Source organism: Alternaria metachromatica (assembly GCF_023757995.1).
Source record: "Alternaria metachromatica strain BMP 0045 chromosome Unknown scaffold_8, whole genome shotgun sequence".
NCBI classification, from domain to species: Eukaryota; Fungi; Ascomycota; class Dothideomycetes; order Pleosporales; family Pleosporaceae; genus Alternaria; species Alternaria metachromatica.
The window spans coordinates 965842-991194 of NW_026055499.1; the positions used below are offsets into that span (position 1 = coordinate 965842).

The 25353-nt window shown below is 52.8% G+C and overlaps 8 protein-coding genes across 8 annotated transcripts; 3 read left to right on the forward strand and 5 right to left on the reverse strand.

Moving 5' to 3' along the window:
• Window positions 1–1057: 1057 nt before the first annotated feature.
• J4E83_004763 (uncharacterized protein) lies at window positions 1058–2429 on the reverse strand (the record flags this gene model as incomplete). The annotated part of the gene is made up of 6 exons (XM_049331688.1): window positions 1058–1086; window positions 1137–1339; window positions 1390–1535; window positions 1583–1813; window positions 1869–1973; window positions 2424–2429. 6 exons carry the CDS (start codon window positions 2427–2429, stop codon window positions 1058–1060), a joined length of 720 nt encoding a protein of 239 aa, XP_049189462.1.
• Window positions 2430–4357: 1928 nt separating this feature from the next.
• Window positions 4358–5323, reverse strand: J4E83_004764 (uncharacterized protein; the record flags this gene model as incomplete). The annotated part of the gene is made up of 3 exons (XM_049331689.1): window positions 4358–4753; window positions 4800–5035; window positions 5083–5323. The coding sequence occupies 3 exons, from the start codon at window positions 5321–5323 to the stop codon at window positions 4358–4360; spliced, it is 873 nt and encodes a 290-aa protein (XP_049189463.1).
• A 574-nt stretch (window positions 5324–5897) lies between these two features.
• On the forward strand, window positions 5898–6754 carry J4E83_004765 (uncharacterized protein; the record flags this gene model as incomplete). Its single annotated transcript, XM_049331690.1, has 2 exons — window positions 5898–6312; window positions 6420–6754. 2 exons carry the CDS (start codon window positions 5898–5900, stop codon window positions 6752–6754), a joined length of 750 nt encoding a protein of 249 aa, XP_049189464.1.
• Window positions 6755–8088: 1334 nt separating this feature from the next.
• J4E83_004766 (uncharacterized protein) lies at window positions 8089–8797 on the reverse strand (the record flags this gene model as incomplete). Its single annotated transcript, XM_049331691.1, has 2 exons — window positions 8089–8220; window positions 8279–8797. 2 exons carry the CDS (start codon window positions 8795–8797, stop codon window positions 8089–8091), a joined length of 651 nt encoding a protein of 216 aa, XP_049189465.1.
• Window positions 8798–10134: 1337 nt separating this feature from the next.
• Window positions 10135–11356, forward strand: J4E83_004767 (uncharacterized protein; the record flags this gene model as incomplete). Its single annotated transcript, XM_049331692.1, has 2 exons — window positions 10135–10657; window positions 10707–11356. 2 exons carry the CDS (start codon window positions 10135–10137, stop codon window positions 11354–11356), a joined length of 1173 nt encoding a protein of 390 aa, XP_049189466.1.
• A 3509-nt stretch (window positions 11357–14865) lies between these two features.
• Window positions 14866–15978, reverse strand: J4E83_004768 (uncharacterized protein; the record flags this gene model as incomplete). The annotated part of the gene is made up of 2 exons (XM_049331693.1): window positions 14866–15827; window positions 15975–15978. 2 exons carry the CDS (start codon window positions 15976–15978, stop codon window positions 14866–14868), a joined length of 966 nt encoding a protein of 321 aa, XP_049189467.1.
• A 4477-nt stretch (window positions 15979–20455) lies between these two features.
• J4E83_004769 (uncharacterized protein) lies at window positions 20456–21817 on the reverse strand (the record flags this gene model as incomplete). The annotated part of the gene is made up of 1 exon (XM_049331694.1): window positions 20456–21817. The coding sequence occupies one exon, from the start codon at window positions 21815–21817 to the stop codon at window positions 20456–20458; it is 1362 nt and encodes a 453-aa protein (XP_049189468.1).
• A 1020-nt stretch (window positions 21818–22837) lies between these two features.
• Window positions 22838–25210, forward strand: J4E83_004770 (uncharacterized protein; the record flags this gene model as incomplete). Its single annotated transcript, XM_049331695.1, has 1 exon — window positions 22838–25210. The coding sequence occupies one exon, from the start codon at window positions 22838–22840 to the stop codon at window positions 25208–25210; it is 2373 nt and encodes a 790-aa protein (XP_049189469.1).
• Window positions 25211–25353: the final 143 nt, after the last annotated feature.

The following is a 25353-nucleotide window of genomic DNA, read 5'->3' on the forward strand; positions in this document are numbered from 1 at the left end:
GCTGTTCTGTCCCTTGCACAGAGTCCACTACCATCACCTGCACGCCTCAGCGTGACTCTCGGACATCGTACTATTGTCGGGAACCTGCGCAGATGCAGTTCACGCGTGTTGCATCTCGATCTACTCTTAGAGGCTGACATATGCAGCCACAGGCATGCCGCGTTACATCTCCTAGTAGAAGTCCAAGTGCGGCATGCTACAGGGGGCGAAAGCCCAAAAAGGCGCACGACTTGCTGTTGACCGGAGCAAGCGTGGGGCTAACTTGAATGCCGGACTTGGTATCGGGCTTGACCCACCTCGCGTGCAAGTTATGCTCATTCAAGTTTCTCTAGCCTATAAGCAATTTGGACTCGGTACTCGCAGCTGAGTGGCATGTCAGTTCTAAACCTTCAGACGGATAGTTGCAATTGGAACCAGCTCACTAATCTTCAAGGTTGCAACCCGTGCGTGAGCCACGCGACAATTGGCACTGCAAAACGTTCGCACAGCTTCACAGGCCCACGGGGATACCACATCGCCGGAGCATTGACTGTAATTTCACGCGTATGATGTCACGATACTCAGGCATTTCGACGTTGACACTGGTCAACAAACGTGTCGTAGTTCTTTTGATACAATGAGGGAATCATGAAGATCGTGCACCATTGGGTTCGTTGGACTTTAGCACCAGATCAATGGGTATAGAACTCTTGATGCTACCGCAAAAGCACCTTTAACGAGCGAACATCAACGCAAAATCGCAATCTCATCACTGGACGCATCGCCACGCTTTGCTCCTACGTCTTCCCACTCCGCACTAACAACAGTAGTCTTCAGGATCTTCGAAAAGCTGCCCGTACTTGCAGTCTCCCATCTCTTGTCATCCCACCGTTTCTCGTCGCCATGTTTGTGATGTACAGCTGTTATCTCAACATCCATTTCGCCGTCAGGTCGCGGAGGACCTCCAGGGATGCCCGATGCAGAATTTGCATTTGTCGTTCTGTTGTGCGAGCGCATTGGTAAAAAGCGTTTGAGCCCGCCACCTTCCACCTGACTCTTCCGATTATGTTTTGTTCTGCTACCCACTTTCGAAGCGATGCTGGAGAGCTGATACGAATTGCTTTTAGTGCGCGAGTAGCCGTGCTCTGGGGTCGTACCTCGGTGTCGTATCGTGTCGGTACCGTAGAGACCTGATGGAACGTGCTCCAGGAGCGGTCGTAGGTAGGGTACGCATGATGTTAGGATGGTGATGCACTCAATGATCTGGGTGAGGAGTGTCCATGTCCAGAGGTCTTTCGTCGGGTTGGGTGAAGCGAAGCCGTGGAGGAACGCCATTTGGGCGGCAGTCGCTGCGATGTCTCTGTGGCGCGTTAGTAGAAGACTACTATGATAGTTATATGCAAAACTTACAGTGATCGTGCGCCGAAGAACGTCAGGATCGTAACTTTCTTGCTCGTGCTCATTTGTAGGGTCATGATTACGTGAACCGGGAACAGTATGAGTGCCAGATCCGTCAGTATGTTCACGACGCCCACGGACTGCCAAAAGGCGGCCTCCTCGAAGTGTCAGCAATGTCAATGAAGACGGCCGAAGTCTTACATACCAAGTCGAAGCAACTCCCTCCTCTCTCAAGGAAGCGCCATGGCTCTTCAGCGCCGCACTGAAACGCAGACACAAGTCCAGACAGGATGCTCCAAGAAGCAATGAAGACGGTGAGTAGCAAACCTAAGATCCGATGTAGTTTTGATGCGGTCAGAATCTTTAGCAGCGAGATGATGGACAACTTTGCGAAACACAGAGTTGCGATGTAGAGCAGCTTGTTCGCATACTCGGCCTACAAAAGAACTTAGCAGAATATCAATGTAGACAACGGTCACTAAGCCGCTTACTTTCTGATACGCCAAGATCTGATCCTCAGTCAACAGCAGGATGTCTCGCCCAAGGCCATGACCTGTCTGGACACTGACAGAGATACCAGAGCCTATAGTCGCAATCTATTCCCCATCAGTCAGCAAAAGCGGGATTTGAAACAATAATCCAGCTCAATCAAACGTGACGTACCAAAGCCAGCAAGACAAAACCATCGTCAATATCTAAGCTCCGCTTCAACGCACGCTTGGTAACAAGCCTAGTCAGGACCGCCAACGCGGAGGTAATCAAAAGAACCCACGTAATCACATTGATGTACGGACCGACATCCGCGCTGCTTCCCGGTTGGCGCGGGAGGGGATGATGGGAAGAAGCAAAAAGAGATTGCGGCATCATTGCATCGTATCCGAGGTTAGAATGGCTAGATACCGACGAAGTGAGTGCGCCAGTAATAGGTAGCGAGGTATTATGCGTGGCCTATCACGCGCAGGAATAGACAAGGGAAGGCGTGCAAACAGGCCGTTTGCTCGTTTGTATGAAGGTGGAGCTTACAAACGCGCTCAACCGTCTAATACCGACATGACGTGCAGGTAATGTGAGATTGCGAGCTGCCACCGTGTAGGTAACCTGCATTGAGGGCTCGCTCACAATCACCATAGCACACGCTGTCATTATCCGTTCTTAATCTTGGAGCAAGACACTTGCAAACAAGCGAAGTCAGTTGGATTGTTAGTAGACCGGGGAAAAGGGGTCTGCTAGACCAGGAAGCGGCGGTACGACGTTGCGCAGGTGCAGCCACACAGAGGGACGAACATGCAAGGTCGGCCAGACGCTTGTGTATCCTCGGTTGAACTTTTTCTGTTTCAAAGAGCTGTTTGTGCTACTGCGCCGGAAGTTCGGGTCAGGTTAGGATTTGCTGGTATGTTAGTGAAAGGTACACGTCGGAAGCTACGGGAGTAAGCGGCGGAGGAAAGCCAGTATGTTAGCTCTCTAGCTACAACGACACTCGTCATCTTCCGATCGCTGATTAGCTCACTCTGGGATCTTCTACCGTGATGTGACCTTTGTGACACATCAGGCTCGGCAATGTGTCACGACTGTACGTTGCCGGGCGATTGATGGTCAATTGACCAATGCCGTCGTGGAACATTTGCCAGCACATATCTTGTGCAGTGTTCCATTGATACGCGAGCTTGCAGTGGGGCGGTCGCTGCAGTGGTGGCGCTGCGCGTCAGATGATGGCTGCTCACAGGTTGTTGCATGAAAAAGGCCGTGGAATTAGCCAAGACAGATCGGAATGTTCAGGGCTGAGCAAGTAAAGTAGAGCAGTAAAAATCTCGAAATTAGTCGTATTTGATCATATTGCTATGGCGGCCCTGGCGGCTAGAGCGACGACGCATGCGGGAAAAGGACTCCACCTCTTTCGTATGCGCAAGTAGATGGCAGACTTGTCTGTAGGAGAATTCTGGGAGCTACACTTGTTAGCTACATCTCAGAAAAGCGAAGTTTCGAGCGCGTACCTTAAATGACGTCACTTTCTCCATGTACGACTTCTGATAAGGTCCTACGCAGAGTGACTGCCACCAAGTAGATGCTTAATGAGGTCTTTGAGCTTCTTGATGTCCTCTGGACTGAGGTGGCTGATATCCCCGAGTGTCGGTTTGCCATGGTCGTCCCAACCGACATGATGATCGATGGGAGCCGGGTTTCGGGCGACTTCGTTGATGTCTGGTACGGCCCGGGCAACGGGATGCAGGGGTGCTGGAGCTGCAGCGATGCCCATCGCGAAGGCAAGCAGCGGAAGTAGAGCGATAGTAGCGTGCATGGCAGGTAGTTGGTAATTGATATGCTTGGTGAGATCTTTTGGTTCTGCTCGGCGTCAGTGGATAAACCCGCCCGAAGACATTCTTGCTTACGTCAAAGATAGTGTGTGAGGACGGGATGAAGACGGTGTTGAATTTGCTGTCCTTCGCCTCGAAATATATGTGTCGACTGCTACGTACCTCAGCGTAGTAGTTTCGGAACTATTACTTCTCGTAGGTAATCATGCCATTCCGAAGTTTCAGACGCGCATGTCTTCGGCGCCGCTCATCCACTCTCTATGAATGCCTTACTCCTGCCAGTGTCGCACTGCGCTTTTTGCCTTCTCGCCGCACGGCCATCGTAACAATGCAGTTGGCCCGGGCCGATATAAGGAAGCGTTGACGGCATGGGACATCGGTTGACCTTGGAGTTGGCCGCGGAATTTGCCTGACGCTTTTCGTGGTCAGGGCAGATCTGAGGTACATACCCTTCCGATCCATGGCGTTCGACCATTAGTGGCTGATGCTGATCATGTAGTGTAGCCTCCATCGATATTAAGTTGCATGTTCATCCGAACTTCTGACGATAAAGTGGTCCCTGCTACCGCGATTAAGTTTCAAAACAGGTACATTCGTATTTTAATTGGTGCAAACGACCAGGAACGTTCCCGCACCAGGTATGCCTAAGGTGTATCCCAGCCACGACTTCAGAAAACCACGATTTCTTCTTCATCACCATACAGCTCATACGCGTCTTTGTGTCCATGATGCTGGAAATAAGCCTCTTGAAACTCCCGGTAAGGCGAACCCGGAGGACAGAATGCAAAGTTTTCCAGTGTGTTCGTTGCTTCACGATAATCGTCAAACTCGTAGCAAGCATGTTGGTCAGGACGCGTGGCCCAGGCAATCAGCTTGTCCCAGTCACGACACTGTCGAAGCTGACCTTCGCCCGACTGGTGTGTAACAGGGGCTGGTACCGGTGTGTCGTCCGCATTACACATGATGTCCTGCCGAAGTCCGTCAAGGCAGTGGTAGATGTGAAGGAGATTGAAGGGCTGTGGGTCGTCGTTATGCTTTGACACAATGGCTTTCCGGATGAGTTTCTGATGCAATCAGCGGATGGACACAAACATCATCATGTATACGTACAAGACAATGCAGATCATGGATTCCTTTGACGTAGTAGATGCTTCTCTCAGTATCCCATGGAAACCGAGTAGAGTTGGGTAGACCGACACGTTTTGCGAATCTGTCGTCGAGCGTGACTGCCATGGCATTGGTGTCAATAGCGTCCCATGCCCCTTCCATATCACTATCACTGGCGTTCGGATGCCAGTACTTTGTCGTCGCGTGATATGGCACAGTAGTATCGTAGGCTAATCCACCTTTGATCTTCGTGAGCTAGCATCAGACCGATCAGGCTGTCACTTACTGTAGTTGCTCTTAGCTGGACTGTGCGCGATTCGAAGCCTTGCATTGTCCATCACCAGGAGAATGTTCGCTGAAAGAGAGAGCAGCAGGATGGACATGTACGCCACGAAGCTGCGCGTGTTGGTCGGGATGATTTCAGTACTCTTAGAGTTCCAGGAAACGCCATCCTTCTCTTCTAGCTCTGCTAGGATTTCTTCCTGTTCATCGCTGCAGACTGGCGCATATGCTGGAGGTCGCTCCATTCTTCGATCCGCTTTGTGGAGTGAATGTAGAAAGCAAGCCTCCGCGGCTCCATAAGACGGAGCGCGCTCATTGGGTGTCACAGAATTCGCCTCGAGTTTCACAAACATACGTCGCAAGCACGTCCCGACAACACCATACCCCAATCGCACCGCTCCGAGCGCGGACCATGAATGAATAGCGACGCGACCAGCCTCGGTCCATCGTTACATCGCCGAGAAATCTGTCTTGCGGCGCCGGTACGATCGAGGAAGGTCGCAAGCATCTGGAGATGATGATAGCGATACAAGTGCTACCGAGTGGCTGGATGTGTGTAAAAGTGAGGGGCTATCGGGGAAGGTGTGCTGGGGCAAAAGGGTGTTACTTGCCAGCCTCGCCAAGACGCTAAATGTGTCGACGGTACCTTCCTTGTTGGGCAACTTCACCCTAACACGGCAATCTACGATGTCCAATACTTGGGTCAAGCTATATCTCCGATTGCGCTGTCAATGCGCAGCGGCGGCGAGGTAGCGCACTTGCAGACTACTTTACCTGGCCGATGTCGCCATGGCTTGACGCAACCGCCAATCCACTGCGATGGGACAACGATACGTGATCCGGGAGGCAAAGACAAAGCAAGAGCTGGATGAGATACTGGATGTTATCTGGGCTGCGAACTACACACCTTATGAGCCGTTCATGCAACTGTTCTTCCCGGTCCTTGGCTACACGAGCGCCCATCGCGACCTCGCCGTCGCCGAATCAAAACAACGCTTCTGGAAACAACACCAAGAGGACAATTCCAGCCACTGGTTCTACGCCTTCGACACAGTCACTAACAAGACAGTCGGTTGCTCGCAATGGGTAATTTCGACTGTCAACCCATTCGCTGCAGGCACACCAAAGTTGACCGCGCCATGGTGGCCCGAGGGCGAATATCGGAGCTTCTGCGAGTCAATACTCAATCAGGTGTACAGGCCGCGAGCGAATTGGATGACGCGGCCACACTGTGGTAAGTGGAGCATTTTCTTTCCCCTCAAACGCGCTATTTCCGGATGAAGAAACGTGATTGTGCGAAAAGTCGAAAAGATCTTCTTCTTGTCGCTGACTTAGTATTAGCACTCAACTGGATGGCGGTAGACCCTGCCCATCGGAATCGTGGTGTTGGCTCTCTCCTCATGCACGTTGGTATTACACGCGCGGACGGGCTTGATCTCGAATGTTGGATGGAAGCTTCTGCCATGGGAAAACCGCTTTACGACAAGTTTGGATTTCAGTCTCTGCTGAAGATTGCTTTCGACAACGAGAAGTCGGAAGCGAGCGACGAGTGGAGGAAGTGCGCGCATGAGCTCACGCCTCCGCCTATCTTTGCCATGTGGAGACCGAAGAAGTCGTCCGGGGCAGGCCCCCAAGGAGATTTCCAACTGCCGTGGTCGCTGGGCACCAAACCATGAGGACCTGAATCTAAGTGGTCGGAAGAGATGGTAGTACCGCCGATGAGGAGCGTAATGGTGTATGGAAGGTATGCAATCAAATCGAGCCATTGGAGGAATCAAGCAGAGTCAGGCGTTAGCTTTATTGCCGAATGGGTACCCAGTAGTTGTGTTAGAGGACCGAATGGAGTACAGCACTTTACCTGTGTGAAGCATGAGCGGAGTGAATTTTGTAGATCATGGCATTGAAGAGGGATGCATACCAATGGATACTTTTTTTGATTGCGCTTGCCACCATCACGTTCATCCATGGCTACAAGCACAATTCCGTACACACTCTCGACCGCTGGGTATGTTACCAGCTGAAGAACGCCGCTACATTAGCCTTTGTTAGATCAAGAGCGTAGACTGGCGCACCTTAACTCATCCTTGTGTCATCTCCTCAACCCCCGCAATGGTTTGCTATCCGGCAAGCTGGCAACAGTCAACAGAGTATTTGTGACTGCAGCCGACACAGAGATTGCCGAGCTCCTTCGTCTCCCATCTTCTTCTGCATCCACAGCATACCCACACACAATCGGGCACTGGTTCTGCACCGGGATAAGGCGTGTGCTGTGGTATCGGGAACGCTGAGTTTCTTCGGTTCATATCAGAAATTGCTTTGGCGGTGGCTCTGACGCTGGCGGAGAAATGTGATCGGAATGCTTCGAGTGTTGTTGATGCGCTTGAGTTGGGCACAGTGTCGCGTCGCTTTCGAGTGTATTGTGGATTAGAAAGTGTATATAGAGACGCCGATGCAGTGATCGATAGCAAACGCGCAAATGTGCTCGGAGACCGGACACGCGTCTGCTCGTTGTCACTCGTGGGTTCTGCTAAGAGGTTTTGTCGGCATTGTGACTAGCGATGTGAGTGATTTTGTGTGATAAAGTAACGCGCAGTGAAGCAGTGGTTCCAAAACAGTGAATAGTGAAGGATCGCCTCGTGTGAACCCAGTGCCTGGCTTGTGGTTGCCAAAGTGGAATGTTAGTCAAAAGAAAGAACGGACCATCACGCCACGCTCAACACCTTCCTATTAGATGATGCACCTTGACTACGCCTTCTACAGCCCGTCTTTCGTTACCCTTGGCTCTTTCTCGAAATAGGAGTATGCTTTATTAATATTCCGTGCTATTTGTCGTTCGTGGTGGCCGCCATCCCCACATGCCTTCGTGACACAGTATCGTACACGAGAAACTTGCTCGGCTTCATGTAGGCGAACTTGAGAAGAACCTAAATGACTGTATTAACTGACAGCGACAGGAGCTTTACCTCCTGGAACTAGTTCTGCGGCGCGGTACCGTAGCCGCGCGGCCCGCTCAGTTCCATCCAGCCTGCAGCTTCTGAACTGCTTCATTCTCAGAAACCACATCCGCCATCTTTGCATTGATGTCGGAAAGGTTTGCTTTGTGGACCGCAGGTGATAAGTCACCGCATGCTTCTCCCACGACCTGGAATGATGATTAGTGACATTTACAGGGACTCATGCGTTGCCGAGTCGATCCGCACCATTGGTCGAAATCCAAAGCACATGCAATCGAGGGCAGTCGCGCGGACGCAACCACTTGTACTGACACCACAGATTATGACAGTATCGACGTTGCAACTTTGGAGTTGCGCAGCCAGATCGGTCCCGAAGAATGCGGACGGGTAGCGCTTGGGGACGACGACTTCACCAGCGGCGGGCTCTAAACCAGGATACCAACTTTCAAGGCCGTTCCCGCAGCCGACTTGGAACAGCTTGAGTAGCGGTACTTTGCTGTAGAACAGGCCCGCATCCGACATGTCCGGCTTCGTGTATTCGACTCGCGTCCAGATCAACGGCGTTTTGCCTTGGCGGGCGGCAGAGACGAGTTTTGCGATGGACGCGGGCGCCGCCGCAGACGCAGGGTTCGACTTGGTGTCCAATGGGCTGGCATCGCTCCAGTAGGCGTTACAAACATCGACAAGTAGCAGCGCCGGACGTTTACCCCATCCTATCCTCCCGGCGAAGCCATCCTGATAGTCGCGATGCGCTTTCTGGGTCATTTCGTCGTGGTTGTGGCACTAGAGGTGAGTCATGATTGAAATTGGGCGGAGAAGAGCGAGGAAACTATGACGGTAGCGTCGCGCCGCTTGCTTTGGCCAGCACTGGAGGCCATCACCATTGCCGTCCATTCAATGCGAGGCGCAACGTTGACATGACGGACTTATCAGCACTGGTGCCGGATGGAGCTTCGGAGCAGTTCCGCCAGGGCAATTAGGCGGCTTTCACGCCCCCAGACCGTCGGGAGTAAGCAACCGGTTCCAAGCGGACCATCAATATACCGACATATACTACCCGAGGTATCTTGATCATTTCGCACCGCCACATAGACGGGCCCTCGGCGGAACCCATTTCAAAGGCTCTTGTGTCGAAGTTGTTCCGATGCAATGGCTTGCGGCATTGTCTCCCGCCCTGTCAGCATAGCGTTGATCTCTGGTGCACCCGTTACGCGCGTTTGAGGGACTCAATTCACAACTGCAGTTTGACCCCGGACTTGGCACCACATGATCGGACTTCCCCACATGAGCAGCCTGGGTACCCAGCCGGAGGCCGATGGCTCTCCTTCCCCCAAGACTGCCAGTTCTGTCCCCGCCATGGACGCAAAAGAAGGGAGGATAGGGAACGCCTTTGCGTGCGAGCGCTGTCGAAAACACAAGGTTCGCTGCGTTCCATCTGACACGCCGGCTCTCTGCCAGAGGTTTGTTTACCCCAGCCATATTTTTGCTCCACATTGAATGACACGTGCCCCAGATGCCAAAAGGCAAGAGTCGAGTGTGTGGAACATGTTGCGCGCAGGCGGCCAGCAAAAGCGCGCAGCGATGGCCAAACACCCACCAAGTTGCGCGACTTCGACAAGAAGCTGGACAAGTTGTCTGCTATTGTTGCGACGATGGCACCGGCTCCGACACAATGTAGTCTGCCCTCGGTAGCCACGATCCCATCACAATTGTTGGATTCCACACAGCAAATGCCGACGCCGACACCAATCACCGCCCCGCCTGTATCAATGCCAACTGCTCCGAGGACCTTGAGTCTTCCGGCTCACGCAAATCAATCGGAGAGTTCGGCGTCATTCTGGGAATCAATGAACGACACACTGTCTTGCCTTGGCCGATTGGATCCTGTTATCAGATCGATCAGCCTGGTGCACATGCAGATGCTGCTCGACACGTATCGCAGCATGGTCGACTTCTTCCCCTTTGTATCACTACCGAGAGACGCCCGCTGTCAGGACCTCTTCCAGAGTCGGACGATGTTGATGTTTGCTGTGCTAACAGTCTCTTCCTACGATTCGGTCCCGCTTCAAAGAGCACTGAGCCTAGAGTTTCGTAAAGTGGTCATGGTCCGGATAATGAAAGGCGAAAAGAGCTTGGACCTCCTACAGGGACTCTTGGTCTTCATAGCCTGGCATCATCACTACATGGACGTCCAAGCCGTTTCGATCACGATGCTTCTCCAGTTGTGCTTGGGTATCGCACACGATCTGGGTCTGGACAGTATAGGGAGGACTGTGAGGAGTCCTCTACAAAAGGAAAGCCCGCGAGACAGGGAAGCTAAGCGGGCTTATTTGGGATGTTACTACCTATCTTCCAACTTGGGTCTGATGGAGCCAGTCAAGGCAAGGACAATGACGCACACCAGCACGCTCCGAAACTACGCGTCAGAATTGGCCTCATCGTGGGAAAACACATCAGATGCCGTCCTTCCAATACTAACGGATGTCTGTCAATACATGGAGGATGTGGAGGAGACTTTCCGTAATCAGTCAGAGCAAGCAGTGGTTGTTCGTACACAAGTCAAACGACTGAGCGATAAGTGGGAGAACATTCGTCTTGCATCCAAGCTGCAAGCGAAGGATTTCAGTAAGCAGTAACGTCACTGTAACGTTCGCAATTGCTAATTTCTGACTAGCGATACTGCAATGGCTACAGCTTGCAGCACGCATACACCTGTATCGAACGGCAGCTTCCATCGATCTCGTAGATCGCGATAGTACACCGTGGGCTTCGGGCTTCCAGCTATCACTACGCGTCACCTTGGTCCGGTCCGTCGAACAGTTCCTTGACAACAGCACAAAGCTCCCGACCAAGCATTTCGATTTCGTGTCGCTGATCGACTGGCTCAACCTGATCAACACCATCACCAGCTTGAGCAAGTTGGCCATACACGCCTCGCCCATGCCGGGTTGGGACGCTAGCGAGCTCCAAATAGCGAAGTCATTCGACTACTATCGCGAACAACTATCCTCGCAAATGCCTCGCCCTCGCGATGCTCAAGACAGTCAAGAAGACGCGTTTGGGCGCTTCCGACGCATCACTTCAGTCATGAGACTAGCGCTGCACGATGCAATGGGTAGGGGAAGCCCGAACGGCAACACATTTGAGCTAGCGACAGGCTCGGGACGGACTGTGTCTCTCCTCCACAATCTGTCACTGCCTAAAATTAACGGGAGTGGTACGACCAATGGAGTGGAGAAATTACCGAGTTTACGGGACGTGACTCCGTCGCTCGATATTACCAGCACCGATTTCCACTGGAAGTTCCTCATGGGCGCGGTCTGAGGGAAGACATGCCAGAAGCCTTGTGCGCCCACCACATGGGTGTGTGACAGTGGTTCGATATATTGTCGCGATTATCTTCGCGATCAGCCTCGAAACCGGTCACAGCGCGATTACACCTCACCTCCACATTCCGGTCGCCGTGACCACAGGTTTCCACATCTGCATCAAATGCCGGTGCATATTCTGCGGTCTTTCTCCGGCGGCATTATTTTCCCAGGAGAGACGATCGCGCATTACCGACTGACCGGTGGCTCCGTGTCGGTCCTCCCATCCAATGTCCGTCCGTGCCGAGGCCCAGTCCGCCGCCGCACGCCTTCAAGGCACTTCCAAGGCAGTCCATCGGGCTGAATCCACATTAAAAAAAGTCACTTGCGCGCCTCCGAACTTCTACTTCTGTTCCTGCTCCGCAATTCTTCCGTAATTTCTTGCGACGGCGCGGACTATTTCCGCCTCTGGTTGTTAGCGTTGCGTTAAACTTTCTATCGCCGTGCATCTCTTGTTACTGTCGCTTATATACCCAGCATCAATTATCGCATCGAATATAGATTCTCGAGATGTTTCTGAAGTGTGCCTTTGGCTTGTGAAAGTCTGGACCTGAGTTGAAGCCAAGTTTTCTTACATGGAGCTGTGAGCGAAAGCATCAGTTTATGCGAAGAGGCGCACGCCACAGGCGTTATCACACGACCTCTCTCGTACTTGTCGCAACCACACAACTTTCAGCTGGATAGTGAAGTTCGACAAGATATATGATGGGTAGCTCTCAGCGACTATGACTTGATGATTATGTAGCGACTTTTCAGTCAGATCACCTCGTCAACAGTAAGCTCACTGCTCAAACCTGCGGACCACTGCTCACTATCGCCGTGCATAGCTGTTGTCTCCGCTTATACTGCACAATCAATCGTCTTCATTAGCAGCATCGACAGAAGAAACCCACTGCAACCTCAGCCATGGGCTGCATGTCGAGTAAACTCGCTGGAGCGAAGCACGATCAAGACGGATATGGTCCCAACTCAGGGAAGCCGCCTGGCCCTCCCTACATACTTTCCGACGGGACAAACGCCAGAAATACATCTGGCAGAATGTACTACGGTGGTGGCTATGGCGGTGATGGCGGAGGGTACGGCGGAGGAGGAGATGGTGGAGGTGGAGGTGGTGGTTGATAACGACGAGAACAACGAAGGGTACGATGCTTCCATGTTTGTTTGACCCACCTATTGTCTTGTAATTATTTTGATCTCTTTTGTAGGTAGCAGACTGTATGTGCTTCCAATTTCTGATTGCGATAGCTTTGATGGTGTTCGTTGGAATGCTGTGGTGTGTCACCGCAGTACCATGGTTGTGTGTGGATCTCAAAGACCAAGCCCAACCTAGAACCAGACCGCAGTCTGAGTCAAAGGCGCATTCTATTCTTTCTGCTTCCAATGTATCAGCCGCAACTAAGACAACGACTTCCGCCTAGCATAGCCGCCTTCTCAACCGTGCCTCATATCCGCTACGGCACAGCCAAGAAGTATGAACATCTCTCGAAACCGACACTTTAACCAGTCCTTCACCTTTCCCGAATTTACGAACCCCGTCCGTTCTCTTGGTCTGTTTCTTCTCACAAACGTTGCTGTCGTCGTCACAGCGCCATCCTTCACCCATCTTTATATTACCGCAAGCACTCGAGATAGCGCACGCACATTCGCACTATTGTTTCAAGCTAGAGACTACCAAGCCATGGGCTCTTTTCTATCAAAACTAAATCGCGAAGTCGAACGCGTGAAAGACGAAGTAAATCATATATCCGCAGTATATGCTGCCCGGAGAAACGGCGAAAGAGCCCGCGGATATTTCGAGGGTGCTGCTGCGTCCACAGGCCAAGACAGATCGTATGGACGCTACAACGGAAGACATGATAGGACCACCCCGTTTTATGACGGAGGTGATATGCACGGCAGACAATACAGTGAATTGGATAGAGCAGACAGCGGGTTTAGTAACGGTGACGGTGGTGTTGTAGGGATGTCTAGTGAGGGCAGAGCGTCTGGTGAAGGAGGTGGAAGTGGAGAAAGAGACTAGAGATAGTTGGGTGCACACGAGCTAGAGATTTTAAAAGACAGAACGTGGAATGCGTGCAGTCAGGGCTCTGAGTACTGGCAGAGTTATCTTTGTGCTGTTATTCAAAAGCTCAAGGTCACCGCGGAACAGGCTCACATTGTGTGCTTCACTGCGATCTCTTCCATTGTGCACGTATAAGACGCACACAAAAGCTACGTGCCTCCCATACTCAAAAGCTCCGCTCATCATACATAATCATACAGGCTTCCCATTCTCCGCAGCCAAAAAGTACCTCCAAGAGAAACAGTCCACCCTTTCTCTACCCACTCAAAGCTCCACATCTTTACCCCAAAATCTCACCATGGGCTGTTCATCCTCCAAACCAATCCCCAAACCCGTCTCCAACCCTCCTACCGCAAATCCACCGGCCCCCTCCCCCACGCCCACCAAGCTAGAAGCAGAGTCTCAGCCTGAACAATCAGCACTGCGCAACACTCCCACACCTCCATTCATCACAGCGCCCTCTACTCCCGTTCCGATGAGAGGACCTTTGGCAAGCAAATATGGGTATTACGACACGGGGTTCACGTGGATCAGCACGCGGGATAAGATGATGGAGTGATGGGTGTGCTGGAGTAAAGGATACTGACATGTGAAGCTGAATACAATGAGTGGCATATGAATGAGAGAATGGGCTGAATGTCTTTTGTGATGTGATGAGCCCTGGAATGTGAATCACTAATTTCCATACCATTTTCTCAAAGCATCGTCTTGCTGGTTGAAGATGTGAAGTCACGAAGCGAATCTCTTCACTAACAACAGTGAATTCACGCATTTCGCTTTCTCTTATAGTTCACGAAAGCCTACTTCGCATACACCATCGAAGTTCCTACTACCAACCACCACCATCACCAGCCACCGACTCCCAACCTCCTAAACTAACCATGGGTTGCTCATCTTCCAAATCTTCCAAATCCGCAGAACCGCTCCCTGTCCCTCGGCCAATCGATACAAACACCACTCCTCACGTCACTACACCTACCACCGAAGGCTCTAGTACCATCTCCGACATCCCACACCCACAGTCACAGCTGCCTCGAGCGACCATACGACAAGTGCCTCCAGACGAACCTGTCCTAACTAACGCCACGATACACGATACGCAGGCTGGATCGAATATCATACCGTACTACGAGAACAAGTTGTGGCGGAGGGGATAGATAGGTAGAGGAAGAAGTTTGAGGTTCAAGTTGAGCGTCATTCATATTCGAGAAGAGCCATGGAGAATACTAAAACAGAAAGGAGAAGCTAGAGTAGAGAAACATACCAGCGTAACAGACCGAGTCTCAAAAAAAGGTTCCTAAGCCATATCTCATACAAGCCCAATCATACAGCGAAAAAGCCCCCAGTCCAATCCATAAACGCCGCGCAATGCAACACACACCAATCCTGACCCGCTACCCATCCTAATTATACCTCCTACTCTTACTCGCCCACTCCTCCTCCCTCCTCGCCTTCTCCGCCTCCAACTTCTTCAACTCCCTCGCCACACCCCCACTAGCCCTCCACCAAACATCCGTACCCGTCCTTATCAACCGCTCAGCCGCACTAACCGGCCCATCAACCGCCGGCCTCACATCCAAGAAGAAAACCGGTTGTTCGTCTGCCTCTCCCTCCCCCTCCGCTTCTGACGCCTCCGGCGCACCCTCATAGTAATCAATAACATAACGAATCTCTTTACACCCCTTCTCATTACAGCGCTCGACAAACCAATCGTGGCGATCAAACGGCGGCGCCGTCCCGAATTTCTCTGGCATCACGTAGCCCAGCCACTGCATAATCGTGGCTTTGGGCGTCGGTTCCGTGGGGCGACCCGTAAACCTGAGTAGTTTCGGGGGCTGCACATCCCTATGATCCCACGTCGTCGTATCAAACGGATCCTCATGGGTCCCCAGTTTGAAATTCGCGACGTCCTCGCCTTGCTTGCATATCTCGTACCCTTCTTTCAACCCACGACTGAAGCGCCGCTCCCAGCCCATGATCTCCGCCCACGCGCCCTCGTTGAGGAAATTGTGCACGCCGACCATGCTTTCCACGGCTGTGATGTCGGTGTCTGTGTAGCCTTTGCGCAGCATGGCGTTGTACATTTGCTGGGGGGAGGGGTACTCCCAGAGTGTGCCGTCGCCTTTGGGGATCGTGGAAGTCTCGCGGTCAAGGGGGAGGTTGACGGATTGGGTGGAGGCGCGCTCGTTGGAGAGTTCGGAGAACATGTTGTTGAGGGGGTTGAGGCGCGAAAGGAGGCCTTGCTTTGGGGGTGGCTCGGAGGCGCTGGTGGAGGCATTCTCAGGTGGGACGTAGGGGCAGGCGCCGGCGGGTGTCTTCTTTTCGGCGACGACGGGCGGGACGGGTTTCTTGTGCATCGGGCATTCTGGCTGGTGGGTTGTTAGTGGGGAGTGTATATGGGGAGTGGGAGTGCGTACTGGTGGTTCCATGCTGCTCATGCTGCCTCGAGGCATGGCGTGCGGCGCAACACGTGCAGCAGGTGCGGCGGGTGCGGTGTCTGCCCAAAACCAACCCATGGTGAGTATTCGTAAGGAAAGAGTAGTACGGCGAAAAGAAGAGGCAAGCCAGGGTATATAGGGCTGAAGAAGATGTGACGGGTGGCGGAGATTATCGGGAAGAACAATTTCGTGCAGGGTCCTCGTCGTCATCGCTCTAAGCGCGTTAGGCGTACTCCGATTGGCTCAACATGGCAATGTAATGAAAGTCGATTTGGAAGCTATATTTGGATTTCTTTTTGGTTATGTTCTGGATATCGTACGCATATGCGCAAATGTTCTACACATCTTGGTCAAGACGCCTTGAAATGTGCTCAACCATATTCTTATGATCCTGCCGCCTTCGCCAACTGACCAGTGCCCCGCGAGCTGAAGATAGCCATGATACCAAAACTGCCATAGAACAGAACCATGGGGTACGCTACCAGTCCCCGCATGGAAGTCATGCGCCCTACGAGATGTGTTAGTTCCCATCAAAAACCCCATCGGAAGGCTCGACTTACCAACAACGGTGAACATGGAACTGGAGCTGTAGGAACACCATGTGATGGCCAGGCTGGTCAGAAGGTATCCAAATAGCCCGTCAAGCGGCACAATGATTCCAAACATCGATACCAGAACGAGAGGGAGCAGACAGTATCCGAGCACCGATGCCGATCGTGGGAACGTTAACGAGGAGCCGAGATGTGAGCCATGTGGGTGACCGTGGTCTCCTGGTGCCGCTTCGACGACAGGCGGGGACATGAGGGAGAGGATCTGGTGGAGGAGGATCGTGCCAACGAACGCCAGGCCTGCCTTGTTAGTTCCTGTTTTGCTTCAAGCAATTATTTGGCTTACCGTAGATGTAACCGAAATGAAGCTTTCCAGACAACTACTCCACGTTAGCTCTCATCTCTTTCTTGATATCTTGTCTCATACCAGTAACGACGTCCCAAAGATCAAGAAGAAGAGTATCGGCCCTGCCACATCGCTGTCGTCCATGATGTGCTGATCGATCCGACCGAACGGATTCAGGACAGCCAACGTCTTCATCTGTATATGCCGAAAGTTCACTCCCAACTCTTCCAGTAGCGGCGGCTCTCCGTCGTATCCTTCTGTGCCAAAAGCCGCCAGCCACCCCGTCCGCAGCCCCGACACGCCCATACCCATCTGCCCACTCACGCCCGGTGCAGCGAACCCCGCGCCATACTGTGCAGGATACGCTTGACTCGCAGGTGCGCCATAGTTTGCCTGGAACGGTGTGGAATGGCCAGATACTGGCTGGTTCGAAAATGACGACGGGTAGAATTGGAGGTTTTGCGCATTCCCAGCGCCGTATTGCGGGTTTTGTCCGTAGCCGTATTGCGCCATTGTCTGGTGTGCGAGTGTATGAGGTATAGCGACGAAAAGTAGGTTTGGGAATGTAGCGATCTGGCGTTGGGTAGGTCGTGCAGCTGGTGCCTGGCGGAGGTGGAGCGGACGTGTCCTGGGGAGATGTGGTACGTGGAGCGAGAGACGACGTCACCGGGGATATTTGCGCAGAAAGGACAGATTGCGTGAAACGGGGGTGTTGGCTTTTGGAAAGCGAGGGCTCGCGCGCTGAAGTGGGAAGAAGACAATTGTTTGTTTGCAATGTTGAGGCTCAACCTGGCAGCCACATGTCATCGTGTGCATCGGCCCTGGCCAGCCGTCCACAGGCCGATGGGGGCTTGGCAGCGACGCGAGGATCCCAAGCAAAGTTAACGCCGTGAATATTTAACGACCATGTCTAAGCTATAGTTCTACGAAGCTTATGAGTGTTTGCTCGTTGCGTTTCTCATCCTCAACACGGGATTAACATAACAGAGGGGGGTCCGCTAACTGGGCCGATATTCTGGCGAATATAACGCAACGGCTTGAATCCCTCCTGCATCACCCAGTCCAAACCAATAACCGTACCCTCTTCATTGCGTATGAATACCAGGAGAAATTGCTCGTAGCTCGAGTAATCCACCAGGCATCTTGTCTCCATCTCGTCACTCGATCCAGGTAAAAAGCTAAACGTGTGGGACTGGTAGTGTTCCAGGAGATGGCACTGCGAATCCATGCGAATCCGTTTCATCTCCAATTGATCTTCGCTTACCTTGTACACATGAATAATCCCCTGTATGTCTTCGTTCCGGTACGTCCCCTCAAGGCTTTCGAGATGGGGACATGGCGTATTTAACATGCGGTTCTTCTGTAAATCGTCTTTCATCTTGGTATATCGGTTCAGACTACGGGTAGATAGCTTCTCCGCTCTCATACCGAAATCCACTTCCGGGGTCATATCGAAGAGTGATTGGACGAACATCTGAGCAACGAGATCAGAACAGTCTCCAGCACTCTGCGCGTTGGTCAGGACGACCACAGCGGATTTGGTCTCCGGGAAGAGATAGATGGAGTTGAGATATCCGGTCACCTGGCCTCCGTGGTATAGTGTCAGCCGCGGCCGCGATCCTCGCCCGATGACATCGTCTCTATTTGGGCCGTTGGTAGACAACCACCCAAGTTGTGTCGAGGGAATCATGTGTCTTGCCCATCCAAATGCGTACGAGTTCTCGTTGACGGTATCGTCCGTAACGGATATCTTGCGGGACGTGATTTGGCTGATTCGCCTTAGCGGGTTTGCCGATGTGGTTTGCGCGTCCGTATGGTCGTCGTGGTGTACTGCTTCGTATTGATCTGTGTTGAGACTCAATCCTTGGATGGCCTCAATGGTGCTCTTCTCCGTCTCCTCTTCTTCCAACCGTTCCATTACTGCTTGCGACCAGATGAGCATTTCCGGAACGTTCGACCAAATCGCCATTGCAGCTCCACAAATAGTCTTGTCTGAAACTTGAGGCATTCGTAAACGTACTGGTCGCCTGTCGTGCAAGACCGTATGCCCCTCAGCCAGATTTCCACCCTCGACTTTCCATCGAGAACACGTCGATCTACTCATTCCGAGAGGCTCAAAGATTCTCTTCTTGACGAACCCTCCCCAGCCATCCACGGCATCCTCGCCGCCTACCGCTTTAATCACTTTACCCACCAGAGCGTAAGGCCAGTTGGAGTAATGGAATTCGGTGCGAAATGTGTCGTGAACTGGCATGTTGGCAGTGATATGTAATAAATCTTCTGGAAGAAGCAGTTCTGCGCCTGCTGCGCCATACCACGCGATGTCGAGCTGTGGAAATCCGCTGGAATGAGAGAGGGCTTCTGATAGACTCATGTGTTTGCCTATGGCAGGATCTTTGTTCTGGGTAAAGGGTATGTATGTGGATAGCGGTTCGGTCCAGCTCAGTTTGCCTTCGTCTACGAGCATACCACAGGACGCAGCGATGAAGGCCTTGGTGAGTGATCCGATCATGTAGAGAGTTGAATTGTTGACCGGGACATAATTTTCGTTCCGATCTGCGAATCCTTGGCTGTGCTGGAGGATGATCTTGCCTTCGTGGAGGATGCCGATGGAGACAGAAGGACATCCGGTGATGTCCATCAACTCCTGGACTTGGGGCAGACAAGCCCGTACTCTATCGCAGCATCAGTACAAGTCCTGTCATATTATCGGTATCGTTAGAGCGACTATACCTCTTCTTTGCTGCGGTAGGATCCATGACTTATCCGCGGCTTGATAGTGATAGCGATAGAGCGACTCCCGTTATGCGAAACACTGGAGACAGGTAGCTTTTCTGGATAAAGTATCGACCAAACAATAAACGCAGGTGAAGGTGAGGAAGTCGAGGACGACAACTGCGGACGTGTTGACGTGCCGCGGATAGGCGACAACACAAACAGGCAGGAGCGTGTCTGCCGAAACGGGCTAGACCGACCACGCCCATATCCTGCATGATGCATAGGTGAAAGAAGGAAGGAACGATCACACAGCGAAGCCGCACCGCAGATTCGATGCTAGACAATTGCGCATGCAAAATGTCATTTGCATATTTCGGAGAAGTAGGATCGGGAACCGTGTCCATAGATTTGAGGGGGGTATCTAGTCCTAATGCTAAGAGGGGAGGGACGTCATAAATCATAAGTCATAAACCCAGCAATCAGTTTGCTGTTGGCCGAGGAGATATCCAAGCTCTACTCAAGCGACGAAAGCCAAGTTCAATACATTTCCCTGGTCCTTCGTGAAGTATAGTTGCACCAGTCGCACTATAGATGAGTTAGTGGATGTTTACACCCTCATCGCACCATACTAACCAGAGTGTCAGAAGACGCGTCGTTATCCTCACGGCAGTACTCGTTGTTGCATTTCCTGCAAGTGCGGATGAAAAGCTCCTTACAGCTTATGCATGTATGGCCACAGCCAAAACAATCACGTCTCACGCCGATAACCTGTGTTTCTTCACGTCAGCCTGTTTCTCGATCAAAGAGTGAGCACATACCTTGGCGCGCAAGTGCCAGTCTCCAGGTGCAATTATCCAATATAGCCAGGCTCCGGGTTCCGGAATCCAACTACATCGTAACGGCCTCAAGGTAGCATCGCTGCTCGCGCGCCAAGGTAGGTCCTTCATCCCCACATCCCGTCGCTACCGGCTCCGGCCATCATTTCCTCACGGAGGCAGTGTTCCACGCAGAGGCCCATATGTACCTTGATGGTTTGCTTGGGGAGCAGTTGACTGGTCCCGTCGGGTTTGAAGCTCTCGGTGAGCTCCGTCTGCTGTAGTTCCGTTCGCTGGGCGGTGACTGATCCAGTGTAGCAGTTCTCGTCCCACCACTTGTGGCATCTCTCGCACCAGCGTCCTTTCAGGCAGTCCTCGCATCGCACTATGAGAGGTGGAGGGGCGGATCCGTCGAGAGTGTGTGGTATCTGCGCGGCGCGTACGGAGGACCCATGAAGTGGTACCGGACTGAGTAGCGGATGATGCGACGGACTGGAGTCGCCAAACACTGCCGGGCCTTCTGGAGAGGAGTGGCATGTCTCGCAGCCAGACGGACCTAGCGCTACAGTGGCTACTGTAGGCCGCAGGAACGAGGATGGATGGGGTGCGCCATCTGCAGTCGCGTCTCTGACGTACGCCTTGCTTGGGTCATGGCGTGGTCCTCTGCACAGAACGGCGTCGAAAGCGATGATGCCTTCGCACGCCTGGAGAATCTCTGCCCATTCCGGCGACGGCCGCTTAGGTATGATCTTACCAGAAGACTGGTACCACTTGTCCTCGGTCCGCGCCAGTACAGCTTCCAAGGCCTGCTGCGACTTCTCGTTCCATTGCGCCCCTATCTGCGCCCCTTGTGAAGTCGTCACGCCCTTGGGAATATGTGGTGAAGGCTTCTTCGTGACGGGCGACGCAGGGCGCGGTGTTCGATCGCGGGTGCCAAAGATGTAGATGCCTTTGACTCGAGGGGTGCCCGCAGGCCTGGACGGTCGGACCGCATATCGCAGGTATTGCTGAAGCTTCCTCTCGTTCAAATGTTTGGCTTCGCGAATCGAGAGTATGCGGACGTTGAAGCGTTCCTCAGTAAGCAGTTCCTTGACCAGTTCGGCTGTTACGCTGAGCCCGTCTAGTACGAGTGTGTGGACATTGCGCAAGACGTGCAGCTTCTCAAGTCTGTTGAAGATATGACGTAGAGGGCCGCTGTAGAAGTCGTCTTCGGTGAGGGCTTCGTCCATGCGCTCAGCACGGAAACTGGTACCGCCGATATCAAGAGGTCCATCGAAGGGTACAATAGCAGACTTCACCGGAGAGAGATCCAAGTAGCGAAAGGCCTCTGGCGACTGGAAGACAACATGGTGTAGGGATTTGCAAGTTCGCGACAGGTTACGGAGAGCAGATATTGGCAGGTACGGGGCAGTTTGGCGCAGGATCAAGGTGTTGGAAAGCAGGTCCGCCAGGGATGTAGGAAGGTCGTCACTGAAGGTAGAAGGGCCCATGGTGAGGGCTCGGGGAATGCAACCAGAGAAGTTTGGCCAGAGGTTAGATGGGTACTCACCGAATCTTTATTACACAGCGCGAGGGCAGGGCGGAGTAGCACGTGCCACTGATCTGACACTGCAGGTGTGTGTTGGATGAGCAAAAGGAAAGACTAATCGAGGTTGAGACGCTGCAGGAGATGGGGTTGTGGGTGCGTGGGATACCGCCGATGCTTCGTTCCCTGCGGCGATCGCAAGCGCAAGACCCTGCCAAGAGGCGTATTAGCAGGACACGAAAGCTTCCTGCATAGGACCTGCACGATCAGGCCGCGATGAAGCATAGATTGGAACACGTCTTGCAGCCAAGCCCGCGCTGCAAGTCTTGGTGGTCGAGTGGAAACAGGCTAAAACAGTCGCTGCGAGATGTCAGGTAGGCGACGCGACGCGCAAAGCCGCCGGGGGATGTTCGCCCCACGTTGGCCGCTTAGAACATGAATCGACATATCGAAACTCACCGGAGCATTGGCATGGACGACACAGATATGGTTTAGGTGCCCGGAGAGATTCTCGCATCTTTGTTGAGACGCGTACTTCTGTTGATCAATTATGATGAATTATTCAAACACGTCTACGCATATATGGACTGTATGTTGCGAGATACTCAGGTATGCTCGTGGCTCTTTCGGTGTGTCCAAGAAGCTTAGTCACCGTGTCGCAGCTGTGTCGGGAAACCATCGCTTGCACTGTGAAAGATGGTAGACCAAATATAGAATATACATGACGACTACGAGTGGTGAAACTAGACTTCTGCTGTATACTTTCAACGGTGGCGGTATCTTTACGCGTTACCACGCGAGGGTTATCGATAAGCCAAGCGGGCCGAGGCGAGGGCAGCGCAATGACGCCAGTCATTCACCGAAGCTTCGAGTCGCGAGGCGCATATGTCAGCCATCTCACGCCTCTAAACTACGACGTACCATCATTCATGTGTTCCCACCACAGTCATTACCTTCACCTTTCTGTACCTGACGCAATACAACCATGGACCCGGAAACAGAGCCCGCAGAGCTGAAGTGGTCCGCTCAATACGAACTCGCTCATGCGACGCGAAGCACGCTACCCGGCGACAAACTACTCCTTCCCCCATCAGCGTTAGAGCAGCTCCTTGCCGCAGCACCTGTCGTTCACGTCGACGCGAATCGACCGCACATCACCGCTTTCGATCCTTTCAACCCATACACCTTCAACGCCGAGCGCCACGCACGAGCACAAACGCAGGACCGCTTCCAGCAGCTGCCCCATCCGCTTACATTTCGCTTGGTCAACCCAGATAATGGCAGAGTTGTATACGCGGGGATACGCGAGTTCTCCGCAGAAGAGGGCGAAGTTGTACTGAGCAGTTTTCTGAAAGAGGCATTGGGAATCAAGGAACAATCTGCGGAGCCTTCTAGGAATGCCAGCCCAAATGGTCAGGATGAAGATGACGTGGCTATGTCGAATGGAGCAATTCCCCTCGGAACAGAAGGCGCTGCGTCTACGAAGATCACAGTACATGCTAAGCAATTACCCAAGGGCACTTTCGTAAAGCTACGGCCTCTCGAAGCTGGTTATGACCCGGAGGATTGGAAGTCGCTACTGGAGGAACATCTACGGTCCAATTTTACAACCTTGACGAACGGAGAGGTCCTGGCTATAAATGGTGGTCGAGGAGTTGATGGCAAGCGCGAGGAGTTTCGCTTCCTTGTAGACGGCTTCAAGCCCGAAGGAGATGGCATTTGCGTAGTAGATACGGATCTGGAGGTGGATATCGAAGCGTTGAATGAAGAGCAGGCACGCGAGACGATGAAGAGGATAGCTGCCAAGATGCACCGCGCGCCTGGAACATCACAAGGCAGTTCCACCGGCGGCGCAGTCGACATATTCAACGCGCAACCTGGACAAGTGCTTGACGGCGAGTACGTCGACTACGAATTGACATCCTGGGACAGATCTCAGGGGCTGGAAATCCTTCTAGACGAAGTAGAAGACGGGGATGAGATCGACCTGTATGTCAGTCCGTACTCTTCACGACAAAGAGTTCGCCCACGAGAAGAGGAGCATGTTTTTGCGAATATAAGAAGTCAATATCCGAAACGCATACGACTTCAGCCTACAAACATCGAGCTTGACGATGCGGAAGCTGTATGGATCTCAGTTCATGCATACCCATCTGAGTCACCCTCAAGCACGCCCAAACCCTTCCGTCTGAAGGTGTCGATTTTCGACCCCAAGACAGAAGGGATGGATGGGCTGGACGAGGCCCTTGAGAATGCCAAAGCGGTGGGACCGGACGAAGTGATCTGCAAAAACTGCCAACAAGTAGTTCCTAAAGGCTCACTATTCTTGCACGAGAACTTCTGTCTAAGAAACAACATCCTTTGCCCCCAAGGCTGTGGTCAAGTCTTCCAGAAGCGCTCGCCGGCTTTCCAGAACCATTGGCATTGTCCACACGATACTTTCAGCGGAAACACCACATTGAGCCACCAGAAGCACGACGCTCTCTACCACACACCCCAGATGTGCTCCACATGCGACATGGAATTCCCGTCAATGCCCATGCTCTCCCATCACAAAACGACCGTATGTCCCGGCAAGCTAATCCTCTGCCGCTTCTGCCACCTCCAAGTCCCGCAAGAAGGCGACCCCAACGACCAATCCCCCGAACTCCTCCTTTCAGGTCTCACACCCCACGAACTAGCAGACGGCGGCCGAACAACCGAATGCCACCTCTGCAACAAAATCGTCCGCTTCCGCGACATGGACACGCACCTCCGGCATCACGATCTCGAGCGCCTATCCCGCCCCCCACCCCGCTTATGCCGCAACGTAAACTGCGGTCGCACCCAAGACGGCGCAAACAAAGCCGGTGACACCCGAGCCGGGACGCGCAAAGGTCAAGGCCCCGGTAACGAAATCGGGCTCTGCAGCGTCTGTTTCGGGCCTCTCTACGTCTCGCTCCACGACCCAGAAGGCAAAGCACTGCGTCGCCGTATCGAGCGTCGTTACCTCTCCCAGCTACTCACCGGCTGCGGGAAAGCGTGGTGCAAGAACGAGTACTGCCGCACTGGTCGGAAAAATCTAGGCCAGGAAGATAAATCCGTTCCGACTAAAGATGCTATTCCGCTTGTTAAGCCTTTCCTGCAGGGAATGGATGGGAGGGGGTATGAGACCCCGTTGCACTTTTGCGTGGATGAGCGGACGCAGAAGTGCAGGACGTTGGCTGAGATGGTGGCTGCTGAGAAGGGGATTGAGGGGAAGGGTGGTTATGGGTTGGAGTGGTGTGTTGCTGCTATGGAGGCTGAAGGTGGGGATTTGGATAAGGCGAGGAGTTGGCTTAAGGGGTGGGCGCCGCAGAGGACGGAGGCTGGAGTGTGAGATGGGAGGGTTTGGAGTGTTTTGATGAGGTGTTTGTAGATGGGCGTATAGAAGTATGATGGATGGTGGTTGGAGTGTATAGACTAGATTAGAGAGATACCCAGTAACGATGTCAACGAACTTGCATCTTGCATAGGCCTAGA